General features: G+C 54.7%; 3 protein-coding genes and 1 long non-coding RNA gene across 10 annotated transcripts; 2 read left to right on the top strand and 2 right to left on the bottom strand.

Moving 5' to 3' along the window:
* Positions 1-4757: 4757 nt before the first annotated feature.
* LOC113959228 (ectoderm-neural cortex protein 1-like) lies at positions 4758-9093 on the bottom strand. Of its 4 annotated transcripts, none has more exons than XM_027668096.1 (2): positions 8982-9093; positions 4758-8023 (listed from the first exon to the last, which is right to left on the bottom strand). In XM_027668096.1, exon 2 carries the CDS (start codon positions 8006-8008, stop codon positions 6239-6241), a length of 1770 nt encoding a protein of 589 aa, XP_027523897.1. In that variant the 5' UTR covers positions 8009-8023; positions 8982-9093; the 3' UTR covers positions 4758-6238. The 4 variants fall into 4 exon arrangements, with proteins under 4 accessions (XP_027523897.1, XP_027523899.1, XP_027523898.1 ...); XM_027668098.1 differs by lacking the exon at positions 8982-9093 and adding an exon at positions 8378-8419; XM_027668097.1 differs by lacking the exon at positions 8982-9093 and adding an exon at positions 8324-8413.
* Positions 9094-9335: 242 nt separating this feature from the next.
* Positions 9336-13210, bottom strand: PEX11G (peroxisomal biogenesis factor 11 gamma). 3 transcript variants are annotated; one of them, XM_027668102.1, is made up of 6 exons: positions 13130-13210; positions 12173-12349; positions 11909-12087; positions 11729-11779; positions 11155-11298; positions 9336-10332 (listed from the first exon to the last, which is right to left on the bottom strand). In XM_027668102.1, exons 1-6 carry the CDS (start codon positions 13193-13195, stop codon positions 10215-10217), a joined length of 735 nt encoding a protein of 244 aa, XP_027523903.1. In that variant the 5' UTR covers positions 13196-13210; the 3' UTR covers positions 9336-10214. The 3 variants fall into 3 exon arrangements, with proteins under 3 accessions (XP_027523903.1, XP_027523904.1, XP_027523905.1); XM_027668103.1 differs by having other exon boundaries at positions 10226-11298; XM_027668104.1 differs by having other exon boundaries at positions 10226-11295.
* Positions 13211-13300: 90 nt separating this feature from the next.
* On the top strand, positions 13301-15928 carry LOC113959233. Its single transcript, XR_003531746.1, has 2 exons — positions 13301-13888; positions 15565-15928. It is a non-coding gene; the product is annotated as an uncharacterized LOC113959233 (long non-coding RNA).
* A 1234-nt stretch (positions 15929-17162) lies between these two features.
* On the top strand, positions 17163-26879 carry ARRDC2 (arrestin domain containing 2). 2 transcript variants are annotated; one of them, XM_027668101.1, is made up of 8 exons: positions 17163-17622; positions 23435-23501; positions 23596-23743; positions 24048-24150; positions 24437-24693; positions 24821-24980; positions 25231-25382; positions 25474-26879. In XM_027668101.1, the coding sequence occupies exons 1-8, from the start codon at positions 17352-17354 to the stop codon at positions 25525-25527; spliced, it is 1212 nt and encodes a 403-aa protein (XP_027523902.1). In that variant the 5' UTR covers positions 17163-17351; the 3' UTR covers positions 25528-26879. The 2 variants fall into 2 exon arrangements, with proteins under 2 accessions (XP_027523902.1, XP_027523901.1); XM_027668100.1 differs by lacking the exon at positions 17163-17622 and adding an exon at positions 22163-22502.
* The last annotated feature ends 928 nt before the right edge of the window (positions 26880-27807 follow it).

The following is a 27807-nucleotide window of genomic DNA, read 5'->3' as shown; positions in this document are numbered from 1 at the left end:
TATTATTTTCTATTTGAACTGAAGATCAAAGCAGCTGCCATTTCTCACGTGCTTCTCATTTTCTGCCCTGGACAGAAATAATGTGCCATATGAGCAAAACTGATGATTTTCCAAAGAAGAGGATGGAGCACGAGAGGTGTTTAGTGGAGGATAACAATAGCTGCAGCCCTTGGCAGAGAGGTGAACACCTGAGGGAAAGATCAGCTGCTCCCAAGCATCTGAACTCACTGGTGAGAGAGTGAACTCAGCTGAGTTGCTTACATTAGTGTGGAGGTGCTTTGCATGGTGCCAGACTGAGACATGCCTGGCTCTGTCCCAGGCAGTATTGGTTCCCCCTTGGAACAAGTATAACAAAAATAGAAACTTACCTGCCAGCACCATCCCACAGCCTCTGGCTGGTGCTGTGCTTCCTGGTGAAATCCCCACTCGTGGCACACTGGCAAGGGAGCCCAAGAGCTGTAACCTGGAATAATTTCTGGAGATGAGAACAGGTGCAGAACTGGGGAGAGTGGGAGAACTGGGATGTGGTTTGGTGCTCTCAAGGAAGAGGGAGGATTTTATCATCAAAATCCTGCAGTGCAGCCAGTGTTGAGGAGAACTCCGTGCCAGCAGGGCTGTCTGCCCATCCCTGTCTTTGGGGCTTAACAGAGCAGCTTTGGGGGACCTGGAGTCTCTCTGTACAGGATCAGTCAGCATTTGTCAGTCTCTGAAGTCCATGTGACATCTGCGTTGCAGCACAAACTGGAACTCAACTGGAAAAATATCAGGTTTTCTACTTTTTCAGCATATGTCAATAATCAAACATTTCTAGGCAGACCAGCGTTTAAAACTTGGTCTTCATGGGAACTAACAGACTGATGTGTGACAGAATGATGTCTTACAGTCTGTGTGTCTGTCTGTGTGTGTGTAGAAGCTTTTGCTTGTGCTTCCTTCAGGAGAATATTCCTTCTATCTGCCCCGTTGAGCTCCCAGGAGCTGAGCTGTGGTGCAGTCACTGCCTCTGTGCTTCCAGACCTCATGTCTGTGTCACCAGAGCAAGGCCAGTGACTCCATGTCCATCTCTAAATACTTTTCAGCAGCAAGAAATGGAATCAAAGTGATTTTGGGGGGGCCAGCAGAGAGAGACAGTATAGCAGAGAAGTTACAAGGAGCTGCACTGTGTTCTCCTGCAAATTCATGTGTCAGACCTGTAGGAATTGTTTATAGAAAGACAGAAGAGCCTGGATCAGGGAGATGCAGGGTTCAGGGAGATCCAGGGTTAACACAGCCCAGAGAGTTCCCTGCAGCACAGATTCCCATTGGGAACTGCCCAGCTGCAGCAGCCCAGAGCTCAGTAGAGGCAAGTTTAAATCCTGGGCAACATTTGCATGTTAGAAACTTGGTGCGCTGCAGCCATCGGTGTTCAAAGATGTGTGGGTGTTGCTGTGCTCAGTTTTTGCCACAACAGCTGGGCAGACATTCCTTGGGGATTGCAAACACCTTGCCTTGCAGTGGCAATGATAAGGCTGTCGCTGCTCTGTGAGCTCAGGGAGGGTGTGATCTCGGGGAGGGTGTGAGCTCAGGATGGGTGGCTGGTGATGCCTTTAGAGCTGTGCTCATACCAATATTGCAGCAGCTCCGCCCTGCCTTGTCTCTCTCTGAAATCTGCAGCTAATTAACCCGAAACCCAAACCACATTCTTTCTCTGTATGAATCATTCCGGGGCCATCGGCAATGACCAGCTTTACGCTAAACCTTCCTCTTTCATGTGGGTGAGACGAGGCTGATGGTTCCCATACTGCATCTGAGACTCATCAGCAAACCAGATGCTTGAGGACAAACATGCTCAGAGGGGATTGACTCTATAGTGTGCTCTGACAGTGGGAATGTACTGTTTGCTACCTTTCCCTTTCCTCACCCCTGTGATTCAAATCCGGTTTAATTTCTCATCCCAGTGATGGGGCCAGCTCAAGGCTCAGCAGATAAGGGATGTGGGGCCTGTCCTGCACTCTTTGGCTTTTATCCTCTGCCAGATCCCATGGGCCCAGAAGCAGCAAATCCTCTCAGAGCTGGAAGTGCTGGAGTGTGCAACACATGGTCCCTGGCTCTGGGACTGTCACATGCACTGGAGGCTCAAACAGCTCAGGGATCAGTTTGTTGTGGGGCTCCTTGACTTTGGACAAGGGCCTGGAGTGACAGGACAAGGGAGAATGGCTTCCACCTGACAGAGAGCAGGGTTAGATTGGATATGGGAAAGAAATTCTTCCCTGTGAGGGTGGGGAGGCCCTGGCACAGGTTGCCCAGAGAAACTGTGGCTGCCCCGTCCCTGGCATTGTCCAAGGCCAGGTTGGACAGGGCTTGGAGCAACCTGGGCTAGTGGAAGGCGTCCCTGCCCACAGCAGGGGGTGAGACTGAATGGGCTTTATGGCCCTTCCCAATCCAAACCATTCCATGATTCCATGTGCACAGGAGCAAATGTGCCTCTCCCACGTCAGAGCAGCAGTTGACGTCATTTCACTGTGAGGGGCACAGTGTGTTACTAGACCTGAAGCCATCTCAGATCACTGCATGTGATAAGCAGATTTGCCAGGGAATTTCAGACAGTTAGGTGTGCAGTGTCTGTTTTCCCTCTTAGAACATTGGACAAAAAACACACCATGTGTAGTTAGAGCTTTGTTTTGCTGGGCTACCATGAATTGTCATTGTAACAGTTCCTTGCTAGATGTGTGGTGGGTGTGCTGCAGAACATTGGAATGATCCATGTCCCATCTTAGCCAGAAAGTGGAATTTTTAAGTTACTGCTGAGCTGGGAAGGGAGAAAAGCTGTGTGTTGCCTCAGTGCTCTGGCAGCAGGAGCTGCTGAGCAGAACGCCCCTAAGCAGCAGTAGAATTCTCTTAAAATCACCCCTAACTGTCTTGCCTTGTGGCCAGGAGGGACGTGGGTCAGTCTGATCCCCTATTTCTCTGGCTGTGGTGGCTTGTAGGCTTTGTGTGAGAATAGGACCATCCCTTGAGACAGCAGCATCTCACTTGGATTGTTTTGGCTTTGAGCCTAGTGAAGCCCATGTGTGTTGCCTCTTCCAGATGTGACTGTGGGCTGGGGTTTAGCTCCTGCAGCTGGAGGGGTGCAGCTACAAATGGGGGAGCTGGGCTAGGAGGAGATGCCTAAGTCTGAGCTATGTTGAGATTCTAAACTCTGTTCATTCAGGAGGATTTCTGCCCCAGCAACCAAATTCACCTCCAGCTCAGTTGGCCTGAATCCTCTGGCCCCGGCACTGAAGCAGCAAGTGGATCAGTGCACGGAAATGTCAAACTGGGAAAACAGGTCTGTTGGGATGACTTGACTCCAGCAGACCCAAGCACAAGTAAAGCTGTCTGGTTTTCCCCAGGGTGCTCCCTGCTGGGCTGGGAGCTGGTTCCTACCAGCAAGAGGTGGAGCTGGAGGGATGGCACAGGGCTGTCTGCCAGGTGAAGGAGAATGAGGTTTTGTTGCCAGCAGCAGGGAGCCACCAGTGCAGCCGAGCCCCTATGTGCTTGTAGTGCTGGTTTTCCCTGAGAGGCAGTTGGACTGAAACGAGGAAACAATGCCCAGCCCTTGTAAAGTCTTCAGCAGCAGTGGGGGCTGCTGATTCCACCAGCTGAGACTACCCAAACCCAGCTCAGATGATCCCCAGCGCCAGGCGCGGGAGGCAGACGGACCTGAGACGCTGGAGCTGCTCCGTCCCCAGAGCAGGATGTGGCTGGGAGCCAACACTTATTGCTTGGCAGCATAAATAAAAGAGAGAGCTGCTGCTCAAACAGCCATGAATGAAAGCTCTGCTCCTCCGACTTGCTGAGCAAAGTCACACTCTGTCCAACCCTCAGGAGGAACTGTGGATGGAACAAAGGTGAAACTGCTCCTGGTTGGGAACAGGGTTGGAGACACTTCCTGATAGCTGCCCATCCCAGCCTTGTCCTGTGCCGTGACTTTCCCTTGCCTGCATGTGTGTGTGTGAGGCACAGCCAAGCTGAGAGCTGCTAGGTGGTTGGACTCCATGATCTTAACAGCCTTTTCCCACTGAAATGGGTCTTTTTTCCCTGCAGCTTCCTGTGTGCTCCAGGCTGTGGGCTCCTCTCCCTGCAGCCAGTGATGGAGAGGTGGCACAGCAAGGGTACATGAAAAAAGGCCTAGCCTGGGAGCTGAAAATGGCAAAGGCATCAGAAAACAAGGTGGAAATGAAGTCTGTGTATCTGCTCCAGTCCCCAGTAAGGCAACTCATTTCCAGTCATGCCAGCTGCCTGTACGAGCAGCTCGGAAGGGCTGTGACATTGATTTATTTAACTCTGAAATCATGGATCACACCCAGACCTTGCTTCCATGGTGAGACAGTTGGTTGTACCTTTGGTCCTGTTTCCTCTGACTGTGCTGATTCCTGTCTCCTGCCCCTCTAACAGAGCTTTTCCTTCCCAGCCACTGTCCCCCCTCCCTTGGAGCAGGGCCTGGAGTGCACAGCCCTTGGGGACAGAAGGGGCAACACCTTCCCCCATTCCTTTGGACAGTGAGGAAACCCAGCTCCATGGAGGATGACCAAGTAAGGACAGAGAATAGCTTAACCTTTGGAGTTTTAAACAGATTTGTGTGTTCCTCAAAGCTTGAAGGCAGTGTGAGAGCTGGGCTTCCCTCAGTCCCATGTTACAAAGATACAGGAAGATCTGAGCCCTCGATTTGGACTCCTCACTATATAGCAAAGGCTGGGAAAACCTGCAGCTTAATCATACAGAGCAGGCAATGAACACAATGGATTTTATTCAAATTTATTTAAGTAGCTCCAGGCTGAGTAATAAACACACAACTGCTGTATAAAAAAAAAAAAAATGTAAAGAACCAGCCCATGGGCAAAGTACTGTCACATGTTCAGACATTCCAGCCTCTAGTGCTGCCTGTGCTGAGAGTCCCAGCAGCACAGTCCAGAGCCTGTGGCCAGTCAGGAGCATCCTTTGTCCTTTCTAGTAAACACCACTAAAAACCCAAAATATCCCTCTGGTTCCTGCTCTGAGATGACACAAGTTAGTGGAAAACCTGGACACCTTTTGCTGTCTCCAGGGACAGCACAAGCTTCCAGCCCAAGGAGGTCCTTCTATGCTTGTCCCCTCCCTGGGCTGACGAAGGAGATGGATTTGCAGGAGCACTTCAAAGCCAGAGCTGTATTGCCTTGAGCCCTGCAGGTGCTGGTGGGACCCACACTGGCACCCAGCTCACGGACTTGCTGGATAGGAGGAGGTGTTTTCCATCTGGATCCTCAGTCAAGTGAGACACTGGCATAATAAGGTGTGAAGCCTGAAGCAGACTGTTGTGACACCAGTGCACAGCAAACCCAACACCCCTCAGGCCTTGGATCCCACAGAGAGCTCAGCAATGAATGGCTGCTGATTTCCCTCAAGGTCCAGGAATCTTCTACAGATATCATAGGATATTTTATTGCATTTGAGTAGTACAACTCTTGCAAGGAGAAAATAAAAACCCTGCAGGATCTGTGATTCATTGGCATAATTTCTGCCAAAGAGCCTTTAGAAAGGTTTAATTCCAGTTGCAAATGTTTGAAAGTCAATCTCTGTGTAGCAGGGAAGCAATGGCATGAAAGGGACACCAGGCAATAATTAGAAGCAGAGAAACCCTGTGTTTATACATAGACAGAGTTTGTCTTATAAACGCAATTACCCACCACTCTGGGACTAAATCCCAGCTATAATCTTGTTCTGGCACCAGCTCCCAGCCCTGGCGTCCCACAAGACATTTGGGTGCCACTGGCAGATTAACTGTGGCACCAGGAGGAGGAGGCTGTGCTAAAAGCAGCCCCATGGAACCGCACGGTCTGTCCCAGCTCCTGCAGACACTGAGCCTGGGAAAACATCCACTCCAGAAGCCTTCTGACCTAGGGATGACACCCAATCCTCACACAGAGCATTCCCCAAAATCTTTGCATAGGCCAAGACTCGGTGGCAGGGCTAAGATGCCAGGTTAAGAGTCCTGTTATTTATACCAATCTTCTCCCTGCAGCATTTTGGCACCTTAAAGAGACTTTCTCTCTCCTGCAGGGTTTTAGATCCCAAACTGCCAGCCTGAAAACATGTTTTCTGAAGCTGATGCTCGCACGAGGACAACTGCAGTCCAGATCCACGTGCATCTGCCCCTCAAGGTTTAACCTTTGTGCAGCACAAAGTTATATATAAGGAGCTCTGGGTTGATCCACAACTATTTACCTCCCAGTCTTTGCCACTCTCAGGCAGACAGGTACTTCCAGGTGCTGACAAAGGCAGTGGGGATGAGGGAATAAGGCACCGTGGTGACGCTGCTCCAGGTGTCGGATGAGGGGTCGTAGCAGTCCAGGGTCTTGCAGCGCTGGGCCCCGCAGTAGCCCCCCACCACGTACAGCCTGTTCCCCGAGGTGACAGCGCGGCAGCTGATGCGCTTGGCAGTGACATCCCCAAACCTGGACCACTGGTTGGTGTCACTGTGGAAGCGGTAGGCGGAGCTGGCCGAGAACTCCGTGTCCCCGCCGATGACCATGATGTGGCTGCCCACCACGGCAGCCGCTGTGTAGCGCCAGGGCTGGGGGCAGCTGGTGGGCACCGTCCAGCGGTTCTGGCAGGGGTCGAAGCACTGCACCTTGGGCAGCTTGTTCTGGTTGGCGCTGGTGCCCCCAAAAACAAACAGCTTCATCTTGGCCCCCACCACAGCAGCGTTGCTGACGCCTTCCCGGAGAGGGGCCACCAGAGACCACTTGTCCAGCTGAGGGTCATAGTGCTCCACCTGCTTGAGGGAGACGGAGGGAGAGGCTGGGAAGGCCCCGCTCATGGCTGTGTGACCCCCCACCACGTACAGGCAGTGGTCCAGCTCGGCGGAACCGTGGCCAAACCGCGCCACCAGCATGGGAGCAGCTTTTGCCCACTCATCATGAAGAGTGTCGTAGACCCAGACGTCCCTGGAAGCGCCGTTCTCGGAGCCTTTGCCCCCAGTGATGTAAACCTTGCAGCCGATGGCGCAGGCACTGCACTCCTTCCGGGGGCTGGGGATGTCAGCACGGGGGATGATCTCGCTGGTTTTATGGTCCAACATGTAAATCTTGTCGCACATGAAGGTCTGGCCCCCAAGCAGCAGCAGGGCCTGGCTGACCTTGCGAGGCCGGGCGCAGCACCCCGTCACCAGCCCATCGTTCTGCAGGATCTTCATCTTGCATCGCACAGCGTCAGCCACAATCTCCTCTCCCAGCTTGTGGCTGGTCACCAGCTTCTCACAGGCCACCTGTTTGCACAGGTAGGACTCGGGGAGCAGGGCCAGGCGGACAGAGCGCAGCAGTTCCGGCAGAACCTCGTGGCGCCGAGGCAGATCATACCGGATCCAGCCCATGACAGCCTCGTAGACCAGCGTCTCATCCTCCACCTCCAGCTCCTCGCTCTCCACCAGCTCCAGCAGCTTGTCCTTGGGCAGCCTCAGGAAATCCTCGGTCTTGCAGAGTGAGGTGAAGTTGGCCAGCGCCATCCTCCAGGACAGCTCCAGCAGCCGCTCGCAGCAGTGGGCGTCAGACAGCAGCAGCATGTTCAGGCAGTTCCCAGGGTAGAGGTTCTTCTCCAGGAAGTCGGCCGAGGCATCCCGAATATCCTGGAACTGCAGCATGTCCCCGGCCTCCAGCAGGGACTCGGCGTTCTCCTCGTTGATCAGTACCCGGGCTGAGTAGGCATAGTCCAGCAGCAGCTCCAGCACCTCGGGGTGCAGGGAGTCGTGAAAGTTCACCTCGGCATCCCTGCTCTCCTTGAGGCCCCCGCTGAACATGGCATTGAAGTAGCGGCTGCAGGCAGCCAGGACGGCGCGGTGGCAGGGAAAGCTGCGGTTCCCCGCCCGCAGCACCACGTCGGTGAAAAGGTTCTGCTGGCGGAGCAGGTTGAGCTGGGTGAGGAGGCTGTCGGCGTGGCCCGGTTTGTGGAAGAGGTGGATGTTCATGGAGCCGGAGCTCGAGCGGGATTTCCGGTTCTCGTGGCTGCTAACGGACATAGTGCTGAGACTGCTCTGCAAAGGGAAAAGCGGCGAGTCAGCACGGGGCGCCTGGCACTGGCGGGGGAGCAGCGCCCGAGAGGAGCCGGCGGCGGGAGTGCGGTACCGCCCGGAACGGGGAGCTCGGAGGGACCGTCCCGCAGCTGCGGGTCTCGCCCAGCGCTAACCGAAACGGGGCACCGGACGCTCTCGGACCAAACGCCGGGGCAGCTCAGGGCTCCGCCGGGGCCCCGCGTACTACGGGAAGAGAGAGCGATGTGCGCTCCCGGGGCTGCCGCGCCCAGCCCGCCCCGCGGGCCCGCCCCGGCTCCGCACCTGGCTCAGAGGTCCCGCACCAGGCCCCGTGGTCCCGCACCCGCGGTTCCGCACCTCGTTCAGAGGTCCCGCACCTGGCTCAGAGGTCCCGGTCCCGGTCCCCCTCCCCGCCCGCTCTGCCGCCGCCGCGTGGCCGCCCCGTGCCGGCCCCGCCCCCGCCCGCGCAGCAGCCAATCAGCGTCCGCGGCGCCCTCCCCTCGCTCCTGGTGAATAGAAGGCGGGGCCGGGCGCGCGCATGCGCAGCCCGTTCCCCCCCCCCCCCCAGCCCATTGAAGCCCGCTCATTGATCCCCCCATTGATTACTCCCCATTCATCCCCCGCACTTGTCCGTGTCCCCCCATTGGTTCCCCCCACTGACCACTCCCATTCACCCCCCGCACGTGTCCGTGTCCCCCCGCTCCGAGCATCGCCCCCCGCGCCCCAGCACCGCAGCGCGGCTGAGGCAGCGGCCGAGGGGTCGGGCCGCCGGATCTGAGGCTCCCGAACCCGGCGGAGCTGTGCGGACGGAGCCACCTCACCATAAAGGGCCATAAACTGGGCAACCGGGCTGGGATCAGCAGCGCGCGCCCGCGGCCTTTGGATCCCGCCCTGCTGACAAAGGCAGGATACGGCCAGACAAACCAGCCCTGCTCAGCAAGTTTTCCTGCACGGAGCCCACCTTTGAAATTTGGAGCTTGAAAACATCCAGCGGTTGCTCCCGCACAGAGGGTGCTGCTCGTCTTTACCTCCCCCGGGGCAGCCCATCACCTGCACCACCATCACCTTTCCTTGCCAAGGAAGGGTACTGTCACCCTCTCTCAGGAGCAGGAGCCGAGTTGGGGTGATGGCCGCAGCAGAAAAGAGAAAAAAAAAAAACAAAACAAAAAAGCAAGTTCTGGGAAGATCAAGTCTGCCCACACAAGGTCTTGTGCTAAAAATGAGCAAGTGCTGCTCTGGGCAGGTAGCAGCAGCCACCACAGGTGCTTAATCAGGAATCAAAGCCACCCTAAGGAAAAAATACAAATTCCGGAAATTCTGAATCACCCAGTATTGCTTTATCTCTGCACGTTTCAGCTCCACCAGCTGTAACGTGAAATCATTTCATGAGGAATTGGATGAAGCAAATGCACTTAGAGCAGTTTTCTGTATGTTAAAATTAAAGCAAGGTTTAGAGCTTTACAAATTTGGCATCAGAGGTTAGGTGGGGGTTTTAGGGTCTTTTTATTGAAGAGTTAGAGCTACATCTCGTCCTGTGCTGAGCAGAAGAGCAAGTCCTGAAGGAATGATTTAATAGGGTTAAGAATACAAAAATAATCTGATTTATTATCAAAACTAAACTGCAACAGGAGTCACCATGGTGGGTGAGAGGACCAGGCGAGAGCCACAGCTGTCCCTAAGCTGAAGGATCTGCTTCCTCTCCCTGTTCAGGCACAGGACTCAGAAAAGTAGAGAAAAAAAACAAGAATCTCCTGCAAGTAAGCTCTGCCTACGCTCAGAATTGTACCAAAACCTGTAAATCTGGCACCAAATTCCCAGCACAGCCAGGAAAGGCATCCTCAGGGACACTGCAGGGTGAAGGTCCAGGTAAACAGCAAGGACAGGGCAAAGGACAAAGAGCATCCAGACCTCCTCTGCTCTTTGAACACAGGCAGGACACAGCTCCCCCTTTCCATGCCAAAAGCAACAACAAAACCAAGACGGAAGCCCCTGGAATGGTGCAGGGACACCACAGAACTGTTTTCAAAGGGTGCATTTCCATGGCAGCCAGTCAGGGGCTCGGATTTATTTCGGTGGGAGGAAGGCTGTTAACACATGGGGAGCTGCAGGTCACAGAGCACTTGTGTTTTCTGACCCCTGGAGCTTTCCAGAACCAGCTAAAGAACTTTTCCCTGCTCTCAGAGGGAACAATCACTCAAGGCCACCTTTGATTCCTGTCGTTTATTATTGGCAACGCCCAGAACTGTAACTGCAAAGCCCATCTCGGCATCCATTTGATTGCTCCTTTGAAAGGTGATTCATAAATTTCCTGCCTTTTTTTTTTTTTTTAAAGAAAACAACAAAAAAAAGACCGTTAGCAGCTGCCGGAGCCTGCTGGAAGAGCTCCACCCGGTGGCATTCCACGAAGGCACAGCTAGAGCCTCAGAACTCCTGGAAGTCTCAACTTCCTCAATTTTTCCTTGAATGAGCAAGGCAGACTAGAAGGAAGCTTCGCTCTGCTTCCAGTTGCTATTTCCTTCCCCTCTTGCCTCTGTCACAAACAAAACTTTTCACTTTTCACTCCTCTTTTTGCTCTGGGCTCAAACCCCAAAATATCTGACAGAGAAACTCCCAGGATATGGACTGTGCCCCTGTCCTGGAGGATGAACTTGCAGGATTTGTCCCTTAGGAGTTTTGTGTGACAGAACCATGACAGTTTTTCCACCTAACACCAACTTTGTGCTCTTTTCTTCCAGAAAACACTAGAAGGTTGCATTTATCTTTTGGGACAGAGGAAGGAAGGATGGAAGGCACTTTTCCCCCCTTTAATTTTACCAACCACAGATTGATTTTTAGAGAATTCACCTGAAAGATTTCTCTGATGGAGAGAGACAAAAATTATCAACTGCAAACAATCCTCTCTGCAACAGACACCTTGATTCCAGTCCCAATTACAATCCACACAAAGGATGTATGGGATTACAATCAGCAACAGACAGAAAAGTTAAAATACACCCTGCCTCACTAAAGGCACTTTTACCATGTGGGAATTTGGCTCTTGAAGCTCAATTATTTAAACAGCTTCAGAATTTCCACCTCTGGATGCCTGGTAGATTCCAATCAGGGAGGAGATGGTCCCCAGGAGCCCTACTAACCACGGAGGGAACCTTCCAGCCCAGAGGAATCCTGGAGGCAGCCAATGGATGGCATTGGAAAGATCTGCTGTGTCCATGAGGATGCTCAGAACCTCTGCCTTCACCTGGGCTCTCAACTTCTGGCTCTGAGATGAAGATGTGCTGCTGGAAGCAAAGGGAATATCAGTGACTGTGATGGATACAAATGAGAACTGGTGTATGGGGTTAAATTATAATGAAAACTGGTTAAAATGGTGCTAAAGAGACCTGGAGAGAGACTTTGGACAAGGGCCTGGAGGGACAGGACAAGGGAGAATGGCTTCCCACTTCCAGAGGGCAGGGTTAGATGGGATATTGGGAAGAAATTCTTCCCTGTGAGGGTGGGGAGGCCCTGGCACAGGTTGCCCAGAGAAGCTGTGGCTGCCCCATCCCTGGCATTGTCCAAGGCCAGGTTGGACAGAGCTTGGAGTAACCTGGGCTAGTGGAAGGCGTCCCTGCCCATGGCAGGGGGTGGAACTGGATGGGCTTTAAGGTCCTTCCCAACCTCCCAATCCCATTCTGGGATTCCATGATCAGCCAAGGAAGGAAGTCATACCACTTGTGCTGCCTCAGTTTTCTTCTCAACTGGCACAAGACCTGCAGGGACCTGAAAACAGCAGAGTTATTTCTCCTATAGCACCAAACAGGAGGGTTTTTTTCTCTTCCATGAGCAAGAGCACCTCCAGCAGCCAGAAGGCCCTTTGTTTTATCCCGATGGATCACCACCGGGCCTTACCGCAGGATTCCCAAGAGCAGGGCAGAGCCCCACAGTGCTGTGCTCAGGGTCCACCACCTCTGGGAAGCGGCACGGATGATTCCGACATCAGCTGCCCAGGCCAGGTGCTCACAAGGGTAGTAGAGTTGGTTGGCCACGTTGCAGAGCACACTGAGCCCCCGCACCAGCACATCCTCGTCCTGCGGGAGGGGGGAAAAGGGGACAGGCCAGAACACGCACAGGGTGGCCAGGGGGGCTGTGGGGGACCCCCCTTCCCGCTCTCACCTTGGGGCCCAGCCCGTAGCTGCAGCTGTGCCGGAGCATGGCCAGGTCGTCGAAGAGGCGCAGGACGGTGCGGCAGGAGCTGAGCTGGGCAGAAGCAGCCAGGAGCCCCCCCGGCAGCCCCCTGGGCCCGGGCAGGGCTCCCCCCACCAGCTGGAGGCTGTAGGACAGGGCACGGACCTGTGGGGCACGGCCTGGTCAGCGGCAGGACTGGTGGGTGTGGGGTCCAGAGAAGCTGATGCTGGAACCAGGACTTCTGTTTTCTCTCTTTAATTCTACCTTTTCCTCTCTTTTTTCCTTTCTTTAATTCTCTCCTTTTCTCTCTTTTCTCCTCTAAGTCTCTCATTTTCTCTATTTATCTTTCTTTCTCTCTCTCTTTCTTCCTTTAATTCTCTTTCCTCTCTCTTTCTTTAATTCTGTTTCTCTTTTCTCCTCTCTTTAATTCTTTTTCTCTCTTTTCTCCTCTTTAATTCTCTCTCTCTCTTTTCTCTTTAATTCTCTCTTTTTTCTCTTCTTTTCTTTTTAAATTCTCTCTTTTCTCCTTTCTTTAATTCTCCCCTTTTTAAATTTCTCTCTCTTTTCCTCTTTCTCTTCCTTTCTCCCTCTCTTTCCTTAATTCCCCTCTCCCTCCTGAATTCCTCCTGTCCCTTTCCCTCCACCTCTTTCCCCAAACCCCCTCATCCTGGGCTCAGGCACCAATACACCAATTCTCACGCCAAGTAACCTCTCTGTTTGCGGACCCTCCGGATTTTTATCATTCCTTTCCACCACCGAGCCTTTAAACGCACTTTAAGTGCTTCTCTTTCCCTAAAGGGCGGGTCACCGCAGGGTCGGGCCCGTCAGTCCCGGCCCGGTCCCGGTGGGTCAGACCCCCCATCCCTCACTCCCGGCGGGTCAGACCCCCCATCCCTCACTCGCGGCCCGGTCCCGGTGGGTCAGATCCCCCCATCCCTCACTCACAGCCCGGTCCCGTCCCCGGTGCGTTTCCAGTGCGGCCCCCAGGCCGCGGAGCGCAGCCGCCGCCATGGCAACGCTTCCGGGTTAGACGTCACGGGCGCGCCCGGGCACGTCGGGAAGGAGGCGGTGCAGCCGTCGCCATGGCAACGCGGCGCGGCCCAGCCCGGCCCGGCCCGACCCGGCCTGGCCTGCCCGAGTCCCCCTCCCCCCCAGGGCCTCCCCCCTCAGGGCCTCCCCCCTTTCACAGCGTCTCCTTCCCCAGTCTGGTCCGCCAACCCCCCGTCAGCCCTTTGCTGACCCCCAGTTCCCTTGTTCTGTGGTGTTCCAGGTTGCCCGAGTAGTGTGTGGAGTCTCCCTTACTCGAGATGTTCCAGAACCCTCTGGACACATCCAGTGCTCTGGAATGGCCCTGCCTGAGCAGGGAGGTGGGACTAGGTAAAACACTGTGGTCCCTTCCATTCTGTGATTCTGTCGTTTCCTTAGAGCAGCATTTAGGTATTTCAGTAACTCACAAGACACACTAAAGAGAACATCAGTGGTACCCATACACTTCTCCATGGACTCACAGCACTCGCTGCCTCCATGTGTCTGGATCTAAGAATCACATAGAGCATTTTTAGGAATAACCCCTTTCCTCCCCTCGCCTGGCTGTTTGGCAGGGTACGTTCTCACTGTTAAAGGGACGGACAGCCTTGTTCCCACACTCCTCGCTGAGCACAGGCTGAGGGTGGATGGACTCCACCTGCAAAGCCAAGAGAACAGGTAACATGATTTTAGGGAGGACCAGGACACAGTTAAAGGGCAGCGTGTTCCCATGTGGAATTCTGTCCTGAAAGGCGTGGGATCTGTGCAAGTGAACGCTAAGAAGGTGGAAAAACAGAGGGGAAATAAAGTGATTATGCTTTAAGTGGCTGTTCTGTAGCCTTGTTGGCTTCCCTCCAGCATGTCCTGTGTTAAATTTAGGGAGACCAGAAGCAGAAACAGTGCCCTGGATGAGAGGACACACTGGTATCAGCAGGAGAACCTGATCCCAGGAACTACCCTTTCTGATGAGCAATGTGATTTATCAAACAAAGCTCATATTTGATATCTTGGAGACTTTATGACAAGGAATGTGCTGCCTCCCAGATCCACCACATGAACAGCTTTAGGCAGGGAATGGCTGCACCAGATTATCCACCTCAAAATCAAGAGTTCTTCCCACTGCACAGTTAGGAGGGGTAAGGCTGTGGCACAGAGGCCACAGGTACAGACTGGCACTTCCACCCCCACAAATGACATCTCAACAGCCACTTCTTTGCAGCAACACTTGGCATGTTCAGGTGATGTGAGTGATTTCTGGGACATGAACCAGTGGCTTGATCTTTCTGCCTTGCCACGTTTGTTTTTAGAACCTGGTTTGTGTTTATTTTTGGGAGGAAGGAGAGGATTTTGATCAAAAGCTGCACTTATGCAACCTCAGGAAGGGATGTGGTTAGAGATGGCCATGGAAGGCATTAAGAAAATACTCTTCTGACCTTGTCTCCTATTTCTCATGGCCAGTAAGAGAGAGGTCCCTTCATGCCATGGATCTTTTAAGCCATTTGATTTACAAAATGTGGAACAGATCACAGTTGAATTGATCTTTTCCTTGGCCCCAGACTTCTGGAGCAGCTCCATAACTGCCATATGGAGTGATATTCCCGTAACTGCCATGTGAGTTTCTTCATTTGCCTCCTCATCCTGGGAGTTGTTTTCTGTCTGGGTGAAGGTTTTGAGCAAAATGCTGACGGCAGAGCTGGCCTTTTCCTCTCCTCACATGTGGATCTGTGCCTGCAAAGCTTCTCTGGTGCTGCCTCCCTTTTTTACTGCCTTGAATTTAATTTTTATTTCAATTCCATCTGTCAGCAGATGAAAGTTCTGTCACAACCACGCAAGCCATGCTGGTCCCACACAGGCAGCAGAAACAGCGACTCCCCAGCAGGTCCAGCCTTAATAGGCTTGGATTAACCACAGGGTGGCTTGGAGAAGTGGGTTTATACCCAGCAAAGCTGCAGCCTCCCCTTGACATCATCAGTTTGGGGATGGGACAGTGTGCAGCAAATCCTGTCTGCTCCAGCCTCAGGTGAATGTTCTGTGGAGGCAGAGTTGTAGATAAGGAATATCTTGAAAGGAGAGGAAGGACAGGCAACCAAATCCTTAAGCCAAGGAATGTAGGTGATTCTGGTCTCCCACAGAGGGTCAGAGGAGGAAAATTGGCCTGCCTGGAGGTGTCCACCCATGGCAAACATCTCTGCACCACTGAGCATCTGCCAGAGACAGAGGGTGTTGCAGCTGCCCAAGTGAGGTGACCATGTAGCACCACCAGGCTCAGATATTGGGGCTGCCAGGTTCTGTGGGGCCACCTGCCCCTTTCTCAGCCCCATCCCAATGTGCTGAGAGACGTTTTCTCTTCTCAGATGAAAAGCTCCCATGTGGGGCTGCCCAGGACAGCACAGGACATCTGCAGGACTGAGCAGAGGGGTGACTTCACACCCAAGTCTAAAGGCCCAGCTGAAATCCAAAAGGCGAACTCCCAAGTGAGCTGTGTGTCCCCAGGGTGACCCTGGAAAGGCCCTGTCCCCAGGGGAAGGTGACATTCTCCCTTCTCCATCAACCAGGCCCTGTGAGCTGCCCACACGGCGTGGGATCTCCAAGCCTTCCTTGTGCTCTGCTCTTGGCCCCCTCTGTGTGTTGTCACAGGGAACATCTATTTCTCAGATTGAATGAGGACACAAGGAGGTGTTGTGACAGCAAGAATAAACACTGGGAGATTAGCCCAAAGCCGTGGGTGACACATCCCTCTGGATTGCAGGAGACCTCTGGGCAGGCACAGGGGCAGGAGGAAGCAGGTGGGCTGGGGGAAGCACAGAGGAAGGGTAAGAGACCAGAAACAGAGTGAGAAGCACTGTCAGGGCTGTGTGGGGGCTGGAATATGTTTGGATTTTGGTGTCAAGGCCTGGAACCAAAGGTGAGTGGACAGTAGGGCAGCTGGGCAACTCTGCCCAGCTTGTGATGAGTGTGGGCTGTTTTCCTAGAGGTGAGCTGGGTGTTTTTGTTGAGTTGGTCACTCACGTGGGTTTCCCGACTGCTGAGCTTGCACTAACTCTCCTTGGGGTCTAGGTGTGTTCCAGAGGGGTCAGTGGGGGCTGGTCAGCCCTTGGGGGGGCTGAGTGAGCAGGGCCAGCTGCTGCTTTGGCACTTCACAAGCTCTTCTCAGATGGGTTTGATTCCCCGTGAACCAGCCCTGAAGCCTTTGGGCTTCGTTCCCAACTGCTGCAGTCTGTGTGTGAGCAGTGCCCTCGTGCTTTCCTCTGGGCATTTGACTCTTTGTCTCTCAGGAATGGGACAGTCTTTGCTCCACTGTGCTTTCCTCTGGGGATGTGACTCCTCGGGAATGGGGGAATGGAATCTTTGCTCCACATGTACTTCAAAGAAGCCACGCACTCACATCTTGCAAACGCATACAGGCACCTCTCCTCAGTCCCTGTAAACACCTGGATTCAAACACCTCAGGTGCACCATTTGGTGGAGTAACAGGGACTTGCATCTGCTACAGCTCTGCCCCATTACTTTGATGTGACTCTGAGGTGCCATTGCCACCTGTGCTGCTGCAGGAACGGCCACAGTTCCCTGGGGATAAATGCTGGAATCACCCCTTGGTGGCACCAGCTGTGAGAGCTGTTGCTGGAACTAACTGTGGTTATTCACTTTTTCATGTGGATTTTGATCCAACTTCAGACATGGAAAGTAAAACTGGCTTTTTGGGGTGAGGGTCTTTGCTTTCTAAACTCTTCTCCCACCATTTCCAGCAGTGCCTTGGGAAGGCCAAACAGGCTTTCTCTGATTGCCCACCCGTATGAAATCTCCCAGGAGGGCTGGTGGTGTGTGACACCCCTCCCTGCCGCCGACGGAGCCACTGGCACGTCCCGGTGTCACGTCGGCAGCGCCTGTGACTCAGAGATAAGGCTGAAGTCACGTTATTCCTCGATCCCTTTAAAAACACGTCCCTCGGCCCCGTGGCCCCAGCACCAGCCCCACGCACATGAGGTCAACCCTAAAACATCGTTGCAAAACAGGGGCTCAGTCGAACCCCCTGGGAAGGCCTGCAGGGTGGGGCCACTTAGGATAAATCAGGGGATTTTGATGTAGCTTTTGCTCGTCCTCCTTTCCCTGGAAGGCTCCAGCCTCCCGGAGCTGCCAGGAGATGGGGCCCGCAGTGATGCAGCTCCCAGGGCGCGTGCAGAGCTTGGTGGTGAAGCTGGAGGACGGCCCAGCCCATGGGAGCGGGGAGCTGCTGCACGGGCGGGTGCAGCTGGAGCTGCGGGGAGCGCTGCGGGTGCAGGCGCTGGAGGTGAGTGCCCATGGCGGTGCCACCGTGCACTGGCTCGAGAGCTGCAGCATCGGGCTCAACGTTGTCTACCGGGACTACTCAGCCTACCAGACCTTCCTGAGCCGCCACTGCCAGCTCATCCCTGGTAAGGCTGGGGCACAGGGTGGGGCTCTGCACCAGGGAGAGCATGTTGGGACCCCCTTGGGCTGCGACGTCCACTCTGGGTGAGCCGCTTCCCCGATGGGTGTTGCCAGACCACACAGGGTTGTTTGTGCCTCTTGGACACCCCTCTTTGCACCTTGGCCGAGGGTTTCCCTGCTGCTGGTTTCTGGGAGGCTGCTGGTATAAACTCAGCTCGAAGGATTTGTGGCTTTTGCTCTGTTTGCACAGGGAAGTGCAAACACAAGGGTCTGTTCACAAGTGTGGAAAGAGCACTTAGTAGCTCAGTTGGTGTTTGTTTTCACTTCCCCTGTGCTGGGACTGGGTGCCCAGATGACACATTGCTTGGATCAACCGCAGGAGGACAAGCCACTTGAATTCTTTGTGTGGTTGGGATGAAATGATCCAGAGCCAAGGAATATGGGACATCTCAGCTGTCTATCCGCTCATTAACTCTGGCTTTTCTTAGGAACATGCGTGTCTTTTATCCTTCTCTCCGATGACATGCCTTCTGATGACCTTGTTGTTGCCTGTGACCCAGTTGCCTGGCCCTGGCTGTAGGACTTATGCTGAGGGCATTTAATTGTATCAATGGTCAAATGCAACCCAGAGAGTGGTGCCAGGCCCAATCTGGCAAATACAGAAGTTGCAGGAATAAACTGGAGGGATGGAAAGAAGATGTGAGCTGCCTTCCTAGAGACGATCTTGTCTCTGGACTGCACTGGGGGGTCATATGCTCTATGTCTGAGTGATTGTGCCCTGCCATCTGCTCCAAACATCTGCATTACTCTGGAGTTTGTGTCTTTTGGCAGCAGCTTTTCTGTGCTCTAAGGATGGCCCTTGGCAGCTGCAACTCTGCAAAGGATCTTGATTACAGTTAAGGCCCTGGGAGAAGCCCTTGCCCTGGGCTCCAACAGCGAAGGCCCCAAGCACTTGGCCGTGCAGTGCTTGGTCAGTGTCCCCTTAGCTGTGAGGTGGCAGAGTGAGTTTTATTCCCCATTATCAGTGAATGCCTGTAGGGAAGTCACAAGCTGTTGTGAGCATGTTTGGACTCAGCTGCTGGGATTGTGTATGATAGGAGCCCCTGGAGCCCTCTGGAGAAGGGCATTGGCCAAGGGCTGCAGGAATTGCTGGAGTTGCTCTGCCTTGCCAGCACCCTGAACGCCCACCCGTAGCTCAGAGCTGACAGTTCCTGGCCTTCACCTATTGCCCAGGGAGTGTTGAGCTGGGCTACCTGGGGGCAAAGAGCCCCACCAGGACTTGGGGGATGGGATTTTATTGTCTCTGTCCATACACAGATTCCTTTTGTGCTTTGTGAGAGGGACAAGGGCATGTGATCACTGGAGCAATTTTAAGGGAGCAAAGGCTATGGGCTGCAGAGAAGGGCTGTCCTGTGAACAAAACTGCTTCCTTCAGATTCTGCTGGGTCCTGCTCTGTCCCCAACAGCAGTGTGATGGCCTTCCTGGTGTCAGCTGGCGAGAAACATGTCACAGTCCCTGTGACTGCTCCCTTCTTGATGCTTCTGGATGAGATGAGATCAACTGTGTCTGAGTGGTGGTTAAAAAATGCAGGTTTTGTCATGGTAACAAGGCACTGCAGAGGAGGGGAGCCAGGCACAGATAAGAGCCCTCCCTCCTGCTCTCCCCTCAGCTGAGTTTATCTGCAGTTTCCTGGCAGGGTGGTGAGCACTGGCACCGGGGTGCTGTGCTGAGACAAGAAAAAGAGAGCAGGAGGATGTGCAGACAGGGCCTTTAAATGTGTATTGTGTAATCATCTGAGATAGGGAGCAGGAAGGGAGGAAAACACGGGGGTTAATGGGTGAAGGAAGCACAAGGAGACCCCTGGACTCTTGTGCATGAGGTGATGAGAAGGCACCCAAGGAAACATAAATGATTGGTGTGCAGTGATCTTTCTTGTCCAAGGATCCCACAGCACTTCCCAAAGGTGTAGTACCTGCCCTGGAGAGGGGCAAACACCCAGAAGACATTTTATTTTCATAGAGACATCCAGGAGAGTTATGGCATCAGGGCTCTTGTTGCACTGCGGGGTGGCCCTCGATCAGCACCTTAATCCTCATCCATATGCAACACTCCCATATCTGGCAGGGACATAGTGTATTCCTCAAGCTAGAAGTGTGAGCTTGTGCAAGGCTCTCTGTTGTCCCATCTCATCCCCATATTGGGTCAGGGTAGAGCTGCTGACTTGCCTGTTTACCTCCTGCGTTCCCTTCTCTCTGGTTTTCAGGGCCCCTCATGTGGCTCTGGTGTCAGTGGGGAAAAGCCACCAGGTCCCAGCAGTGGGTCTGGGAAGGAGAAGCCCCCTCTGAGCCGGGCAGGGTGTCAGCTCCTGCTCGGACCAACTGCAGCCTGTCCAGACTCTAGATGGGGCTGAAGAGCTGGAGATCGTTCCTGTACCCAGCCAGACCTGGGTTTTCCTTGGGTTTGGGCACCCAGGAGCGTTCGCGGTCCCACAGCCCCTGCACCTGGACATGCCAGGAGCAAGGAGAGACCTTCTCCTGGCGCGGGGGTCTCAGAGAGGTCAGAGAGGGGCCGGCCATCCCACGTGGAGGCAGCGAGGGGCAGCCTGGGCATCGCATGCGGCTGACATGGGAGGGAGGTTTGCAGGGATTCACATCCCGTGGGCGAGGCTGAGTCACAGGCCGAGGGGTGTGTGCCAGCAGGCGAGAGGGAGAGGAGGATGCCAAGGAAGGAAAGGGGCCCGGCCAAGGCTCCAGTCCCTCTCAAGAGCCCCCTCCCCCCCCCAATGGCACCACAGGGACACCAGGCTCCTTCCCAGAGCCAGTGACACCAAGTGTCACCGGTTAACTTGTGTTGCAACATGCCTTCCTTCCTCCTTTCTCTCCTCCTTTCCCTCACCCTTTACGGAGTTTGCTATGATTCATGTTTGTTCGTGGCAGAAAATGGTCGTGCACATAAAACAAACTATGGTCTCCTTCCCCTGGGGAGGGAGAAAGACAATTCCAGCTCAGCTTTGGAGGCAGCTAAAGCTGTGCCAGGCTTCAGCCTAGCTCAGTTTTAGTGGCTGAGAGCAACCTAATTGAGCACAGCAGGTCCTGCCTGGCATGGCTGGGGGCAAATCAAAAATCTCCAAAACTTCAGTGGCCAAATGCTGAGTAACATTTTGAAGGCCTGTTTTGTCTTATCCCCTACCCATGCCCGAGGTACAGAGCTCTGGTGCTCTGCAAACATGACAGTCATCATTAAAGTGGAAGTCTCTATAGCTGCATTAACCCTTTTGGGAGGCACAGACTCCTTTCTTCTTCCTTTTACATCTCAGGGCGCTGATAATGCTGATATGCACCCTGAGAATCACCAGTTCCAAGCTTTCACCCCAGCTAAGCACTGGCAACCGCAAATGCTGCCAACAGAGCAAGTCCCTGTGCTGTTCCTGCCCATGTAGGTGGGATTTGTCGCTGGGTTTTGGAGCAGCACCACCCCAATCCCAGCAGGAGCTGGTGGAAAACCAGCACTTGCCTGGTTAACGAGCGCAGGGAGGTGGATTGCTCACCCTGTCATTGGACAAGCTGAACCTAGGCCAGTTCTTGATTTCTTAGAACTAAGTGAAGTAATGTCCCAGACATCACTGCATCGCCAGCTGGCCCAGCCATGCTGTGCAAGGAGCCCAGATCCGTTTGTAGCCTGTTCTGAGCCCTGGGAATGGCTCTTGGGAAAGGAGGGATGTGGGTTGGCGTGCAGAGTGGCCCTCGGCTCTCACCTGTGGCCACTGAAATGAGAGGGGCTGCTGCTTCAAGTGAGGAATCCCGCCCCCCCCCCCCCCCCCCCCCCCCCCCCCCCCCCCCCCCCCCCCCCCGGCACAGCCCTTGGCTGTGACCCTAGGAATGGGGATTCTGGATGAAGATGGGATGGAATGTCAGAATGGGAGCTGGAGGGGTAGTATGAGGGGCAAGGATGGGGAGTTTGGGTGGTAAGGATGGAGAATTTGGGGGGCAAGGATAGGAGCTGGAGGGGGAGCTTGAGGGGCAAGGATGGGAACTGGGATTATGAGGGTCAAGGGTAGGAGATGGAAGGGGATTTTGGGGGGCAAGGATGGAGTTGAAGGGGGAGTTTGGGGCACAAGGCTGGAGTTTGGGGGGCAAAGATGGAAGCTAGAGAGGGGCCTGGGGGTCAAGTTTAAGAGCTGCAGGGAGTTTTAGGGGGTACTAAGCAACATGGCAGCACCCAGGGGTCACCCACTGGCAGTGCTCAGCCCCGTGACTATGTCTCTGCTCCCGGACACTCCCGCGGAGCAGATCCCCCGTGGGGATGACTCGGTGCGGTACCGCGAGGGCGTGGGGAGCCCCGCTGGGACTGAACACGGACCCCAAAACTGCACTCCCATCCCGGAGCCCCCGCCCCGCCCGGGTCGGGGGGGGGAGGCCGGTCCGCACATGCTCCCTGCCTTGTTTTGCAGGGCCCGGCGGGGCCGGCCCGGCCCGGCCCAGCCTGTCCCTCCCCGCCGGGGCCGCCCCCGGCCGCGCCGGGCGCTTAAAGCCGGGCTCAGCTGCGCTGGGCTGGGTTCAGCCGCATCGCGCCGGTTCTGGGCTGAGCTGAGCCGAGCTCGCTTCGCCATGATTTTCGATCGCCTCAAACGCTTCTCCATCGTGCTGGAGGGCGCGGAGCGGGACGGCCCGGCCGCCTTCAGCCCTGGGCAGGCGGTGTCGGGCCGCGTGGTGCTGGAGTTGGCGGCGGCCACCCGGCTCGGCGCCCTGAGGCTGCGGGCGATGGGCGCTGCCCGCGTTCACTGGACTGAGTCCCGCAGCGCCGGCTCCAGCACCGCCTACACGCAGAGCTACAGCGACCAGGTGGAGTTTCTGAGCCACCGCGACACGCTGCTGGCACCCCCAGGTACGGCACCCCCTTCCCCCGGGGACGGCACCCGGACCCCCTGGTCGCCGGCCACAGCGGGGGCGTGGGGGCACCGAAGACCCTAGGGGCTGAAACAATGGGGACGTGGGGCAGCCTGGGGCACCCCTGGTGTTGGGTGCTCCAGACACCCTAGCCGGCTGAAATCTGGGTGCCTGACACCCCCAAACTGTAGAGATCTGGGTGCCAGGGATGGCCCAGCTGCTGGGTGCCTGACACCCCAGAACTACAGAAATCTGGGTGCCTGACACCCCGACCAGCTGAAATCTGGGTGCCTGGCACCCCAAACGGCTAAAATCTGGGTGCACGGGGTGCCTTAGGATCTGGGCGCTCTGGGAACTGGGTGTGTAGGTCTCTGCAGACACCTCAAATTCAGAGTGCACTCTGGGGTCCTGGGGTGCACAGCTGGACCCTGCTGTTGTGCAGGGCACCCCGATTAGGGTCTGCCCCCCTCCCCCAAGACTCCCCCTTTTCTGTGAGCTCTTCCTGGCAGGGAAGCAGCATTAGAAAACTCTCATGAAGGTTCAGGAGCTTGTTTTGAGTGGGGTGTCGGACTAGGTAATCCCCAGAGGTCCCTTCCAATCCTGGGGTGCAAACTCTTGAGGGGCACTGGGGGATTGGCCGATGACTCTCCCTCCTGGAGTCTTGGCTGGGCATCTCTGGAGTAGAGCCCACCTGGGGAAGCTGCTCGGCCCTCCAGGGAGGTGCCCCTGGGTCGTGCGTGTGGAGACACGTGGAAAGCAGACAGTGCCCAACTCTTGTGTCACAGCTGCTACAGTTTAACCCTGGCAGAGATACTGCTGTGCCCTTGTGCTGCTCCTTTGCTGGGCGCTGCCCATCTGTGCTGCCAGTTCACCTAGGGAAGGAGTTATGCAGAAAGGAGCTTAATCCTCTTAAATCTGTTTTACCCACAGACAATGGTGAATCCACTGTCCTGCAGGCAGGAAGGCATGAGTTCCCCTTCACCTTCCAGCTCCCTGAGTAAGTTGGCTTTTTTTTTTTGGGTGACAGGGCATCTTGAAAAGGAGGTTCTTTGAGTAGAACCATTCGGAAACTGCTGGTTGCTCACCCACAGGACCCTGGTCACCTCCTTTGAGGGGAAGCACGGCAGTGTGCGCTACTGGGTGAAAGCCAAGCTGCACAGACCCTGGGCCACAGTGAAGAAAGCAAAGAGGGAGTTTACTGTGATTGAACCCATTGACATCAACACACCTGCACTGCTGGTGAGTTCCCCCTGCTCCACCCTGCCATCCAAAACTTACCTTGGAAGCCCATGTCTGCCTAGGCCTGATTTCCAGACAGAATATTTACCCCCCTGTAACTTATGCCCTCCAGCATTACCTAGGCTGGGCAGAGGTCACTTGTGCCTCTTTGTTTTTGAAAACTTTAACGCGTTGCAACAGCATCTTGCATCAGATACCTGAGAAGTTGCTGATGCTTTCCCAGCAGGTTCTTGGTGCCAGCGAGGTGATTGCTTTGAGTTTCATCCTTACTTACTAAATTGCTTAAATATTTCCCCTTCTCCAGGCTCCCCAGGCAGGTGCTAAGGAGAAACTTGCTCGTGCCTGGTACTGCAATCGTGGCCAGGTGTCTGTGACTGCCAAGATTGACCGAAAAGGCTACACCCCAGGTAAGATGAGGGGCTGGTGCCCTTGAACCTCAAGGGGCCCTGGAATAGACCCCGGGGGAGGGGATTTGAGATCACTGTGAGCTGGGTTCTTCTGGCACGAAATCAGTCAGAGCTTTAGTGTGTGGACCTGATGTGGGCAGCCTCCTTGGGATGCTCCCGGATTAATCCATGTGTCTGCAGTGCTGGGTAGCATGGTCGACCCTTGATGGTCCTGTGCAGGAATTCCTTGAAGCAGGACTGGGTTCTGTCTCCCTTCCTCCAACATGTTGTGTGTCTGTTTTGGCAGGTGAGGTCATCCCTATCTTTGCTGAGATCGACAACTGCACAAGCCGGGCTGTGGTGCCCAAGGCGGCCATAATCCAGACCCAGACCTTCATCGCTCGGGGCACCAAGAAGCAGAAGAGGTCAGTGGTGACCAGCATCACTGGAGATTCCATTCCAGCAGGGAAGCGGGAAGTGTGGCATGGGCGGGCCCTCAAGATCCCGCCCGTGGGGCCTTCCATCCTCCAGTGCCGCATCCTCCAGGTGGAATATTCCCTGAAGGTGAGGGACCTCATGAGGAGCTCTGCAGGTGGCTGCAAGAATTCCCTCCTGCTCTGGGGAGGTACCTGCCCCTCCAGACTGGGAAAACATCACAGCTAAGCTTCCCTGCTGCTTCCTGTCTCTGCAGGTTTGTGTGGATATTCCTGGCACATCCAAGTTGCTCCTTGAACTGCCGCTTGTCATTGGGACCATCCCGCTGCATCCGTTCGGGAGCCGCACATCCAGTGTCAGCAGCCAGTACAGTGTCAACCTGGACTGGCTGAACACCATCCCGGAGCAGCCGGAGGGTGAGCATCTCCCTCTCCCCTGGATAAACCTCCTTGTCAGGACAGCAAGGGTCAGACAAAGTTTTCAACTGGCCCAACATTTGCTTTTTCTTTTTAACTTAATTTTTTGGTTGTTATGCTGAATCTCTTGGGTTCCTTTGCCAGGGAACTGGGAGGGTTTGAGTAAGAGTGGTTTTGGAGCTCTTTACCTGTATATCTCCCATTAATGGAGAGTGTTTCCTATTCCCTGATGGTTCTCCTTTCTCTTCAGCCCCCCCTGAGTACTCAGCAGTTGTGTCCAGCCCTGAGGCCGAGCAGAGCCTGGCCCCACCGTGCCGCAGCGAGCTTGGCGACATCCTGGAAGGTCCCTTCTTCGCCTACATCCAGGAATTCCGCTTCCGACCTCCTCCTCTGTATTCAGAGGTAGCACATCCCCCTGGGCTGGGAGACTTCTGGGGATGGCTGGGGAAATGTCCATTGCTGAGGTTTTTTGACTCCAAACTTGGCTTTGCAGGTTGATCCCAACCCCCCATCAGACAGCATCCGCCCACGCTGCATGACCTGCTGAGAGAAGTGCGTCGGACGCTGCTGACAGTGTGGTGATCCCTTGGGATGGGAGCTTGCACACCCATCACAGCACTTCAGGCTGGAAATGGGGATGTGGTGTCTGTGAAACCAGAGCTTTGTAGTGCCAAGACCCCGGCTCTGCTCACCACCCTTGGCTGCTCCTGTCGTGACTGTCCCACAGACCCACACCCAGTGCGGTGCCGTGGCCTCGGGTGTGGGGGGAGAACACAAAGGACCTGGCATTGTGGAGTGGCTCTGTGTGTGGCCGGGCAGAATATGGAGGGTTTAATAACTGCCCCAGGATTTTGGGGTTAGAACAGGGAACACCTGGCATAAGCCAGGATTGCTCTCCCCTTGCTTGCAGTGCTGAGCTCCGGCAGCTCCTGTGTGGAAAGCAGGAACTTGGAGGCGTTTCTCAGGATTATGGAAGATGTTTTGATGTTGCTCAGGGTTGAGCCCTGGGGCGATGCGGGTGGAGCCCTTTGCCTGCAGGTCCCTGAGGAAGCAAAAGGCCTTTTTCTGGCCAGATGAAGCAGAGGCTTTGGCTGCTGCTGATAATGCTTGCCACAAGCCTGTGGGTGCCTGCGGGGGGAATGGTTTTGAGCTACTCACCTGAAATGTAAAGGCTTCCAAGGGCTGTTACGAGGACTTGGGGGATGAATTTATGATCCATGACAGCATTTTGGTGCCATTTACCAAGAACAGGAAGGCTGGTTCCTGCGTGTCAGCACCAAACCTGTGCACTGTGCTGGTGCCTCGTCCGTGATGCGGCTGAAAAACCAGTCCCCAAACTGTGGTACCACCATGGGGGCTTGGAGCTGTGGCTGGTGGCCTAGGAAAAGAGTAAAAAGCCTAATCCAAGGCTGGTGGCAGCCACAGATGCTGATGGGAGATATGGAGTTGGAATGAATCTTTCAGAGCCAGAAGTCCTGCTCAGAATGGGCTTGAGCCTGTGCCCGTAGAGGGGTCGGTGGCCCTGGTGGGATGAGGACACAGCAGTAACCTGTGCTCACTGGATTGGGAACTGCTGTAGAACTGGTGAGCTGGATGTTGCATCAATGAGTGTGTGTGTGTGGCAGGGGCTGACCCTGCTTGCTCCAGGGTGACCTGAGCAGAGTTTGGGGGCCGAGGACCTTTGCATTCCCTCACTGAGACAATCCTTGGCCATGCACATCCAAAGCCAGCGTGCCTTGGGCTCTGTGCCGGCGCCACCTCTGCTCGCTGGGGTTGCTCAGATGAGTCTTTTCTATCTGTGAACACTTTTGTAATGACCACTCTTGTCTCTACTCATTTTGTATGACTTTTTTTGTGGGGAATTTTTGTCTGAAATAAATTCCTTAAGTATTGCCTGGATAGTTTTCTGTTTCTCTTCCTGCTTCCCATTGTCTGGAGCCATGTGGCTGTTGGGATGTGGGAGTTCTCCCTGCCCTCGCTTTGTTGCCCCATTGGCATCCAGCTCCACCCTGTGCCCTGTCCCACTGTGTGCTGGGGTTAAGTGGGTCACTGCTTCCCATCAGGATTGCTCCCTTGTGCCTCTGGCTCCTCCACAGCTGTGCAGGTTTGGCTCTTTTCCCATTACCTGGGATGCAGGGCAGTGAGCAAACCTGTTGCATTTTTCCACACTTGCTTCCTGTTTGTGTCCAGGCTCTTGGGAGGATAGACACCCTTTCCTCCATCCTGAACCTGGCAGGGAGCCAGTAGGTCCAGCTGGGAGCTGGAACACTCCTGCTTTGGCTCAGCCGGGCCCAAGGAGGGTTGGGATCAGCCCCATGCTGTGCTGGCTGGGAACTGCTGCTGTGTGGGAAGAGCAGGGAGGCTCCTTCACCTGCTTCCTCCGGCTGGGATTTGGTTTTTAACAGCGTTTCTGTGCTCCACATCTCTGCTGAGCACAGCAGCTCTCGGTGTGTGCAAGGCAAGGTTTGAGTCAGGGCTTTAGTGTCTTCCACAGGCTGTGCTGCTTTTAAATACTGCCATTGGAATGTGATTTTTTTTCACCCCCCCTTTATTTATTTTTCTGTTTGCTAAGCTGCTCAGCGCTGCAGCTGCATCCGAGCACGTGCTTCTGCCCTGGGTCATGGGAGAGAACTTGTCCCTGTGTTTGCCTGCGAGAACCTGGTGCTTCTGCAACTTTTATTCAAATCTGCTTTTTATTTGGCATCCCTGGTGCTCCGAGTAATTTTCCCTGGAGGAGGATTAACTGGCCTTTCAGGGAATTTGTTTGCATCCTCCTCTGGGGAGATCATGCCTGGATCTGCCACTGCCACACGGTGCTGCATGGCCT

Source organism: Corapipo altera, unplaced genomic scaffold (assembly GCF_003945725.1).
Source record: "Corapipo altera isolate COAL_440 unplaced genomic scaffold, ASM394572v1 108, whole genome shotgun sequence".
In the NCBI taxonomy this organism is placed as follows: Eukaryota; Metazoa; Chordata; class Aves; order Passeriformes; family Pipridae; genus Corapipo; species Corapipo altera.
The sequence above is the reverse complement of the archived record's forward strand: the minus strand, read 5'-3'. Positions and strand labels throughout refer to the sequence as shown.

Bases quoted from the DNA above. Each gene is read 5' to 3' on its own strand.
- LOC113959228 (XM_027668096.1), bottom strand. From the start codon at position 8,008: ATGTCCGTTAGCAGCCACGAGAACCGGAAATCCCGCTCGAGCTCCGGC.
- ARRDC2 (XM_027668100.1), top strand. From the start codon at position 22,226: ATGATTTTCGATCGCCTCAAACGCTTCTCCATCGTGCTGGAGGGCGCG. The intron at 24,694-24,820 runs GTGAGGGACCTC...CTGTCTCTGCAG, and splicing joins AGGTGGAATATTCCCTGAAG to GTTTGTGTGGATATTCCTGG. The intron at 24,981-25,230 runs GTGAGCATCTCC...CTTTCTCTTCAG, and splicing joins CATCCCGGAGCAGCCGGAGG to CCCCCCCTGAGTACTCAGCA.
- PEX11G (XM_027668102.1), bottom strand. From the start codon at position 13,195: ATGGCGGCGGCTGCGCTCCGCGGCCTGGGGGCCGCACTGGAAACGCAC. The intron at 12,088-12,172 runs GTGAGAGCGGGA...CCCCTCCCGCAG, and splicing joins GCTACGGGCTGGGCCCCAAG to GACGAGGATGTGCTGGTGCG. The intron at 11,780-11,908 runs GTAAGGCCCGGT...TGCTGTTTTCAG, and splicing joins CTGCTCTTGGGAATCCTGCG to GTCCCTGCAGGTCTTGTGCC.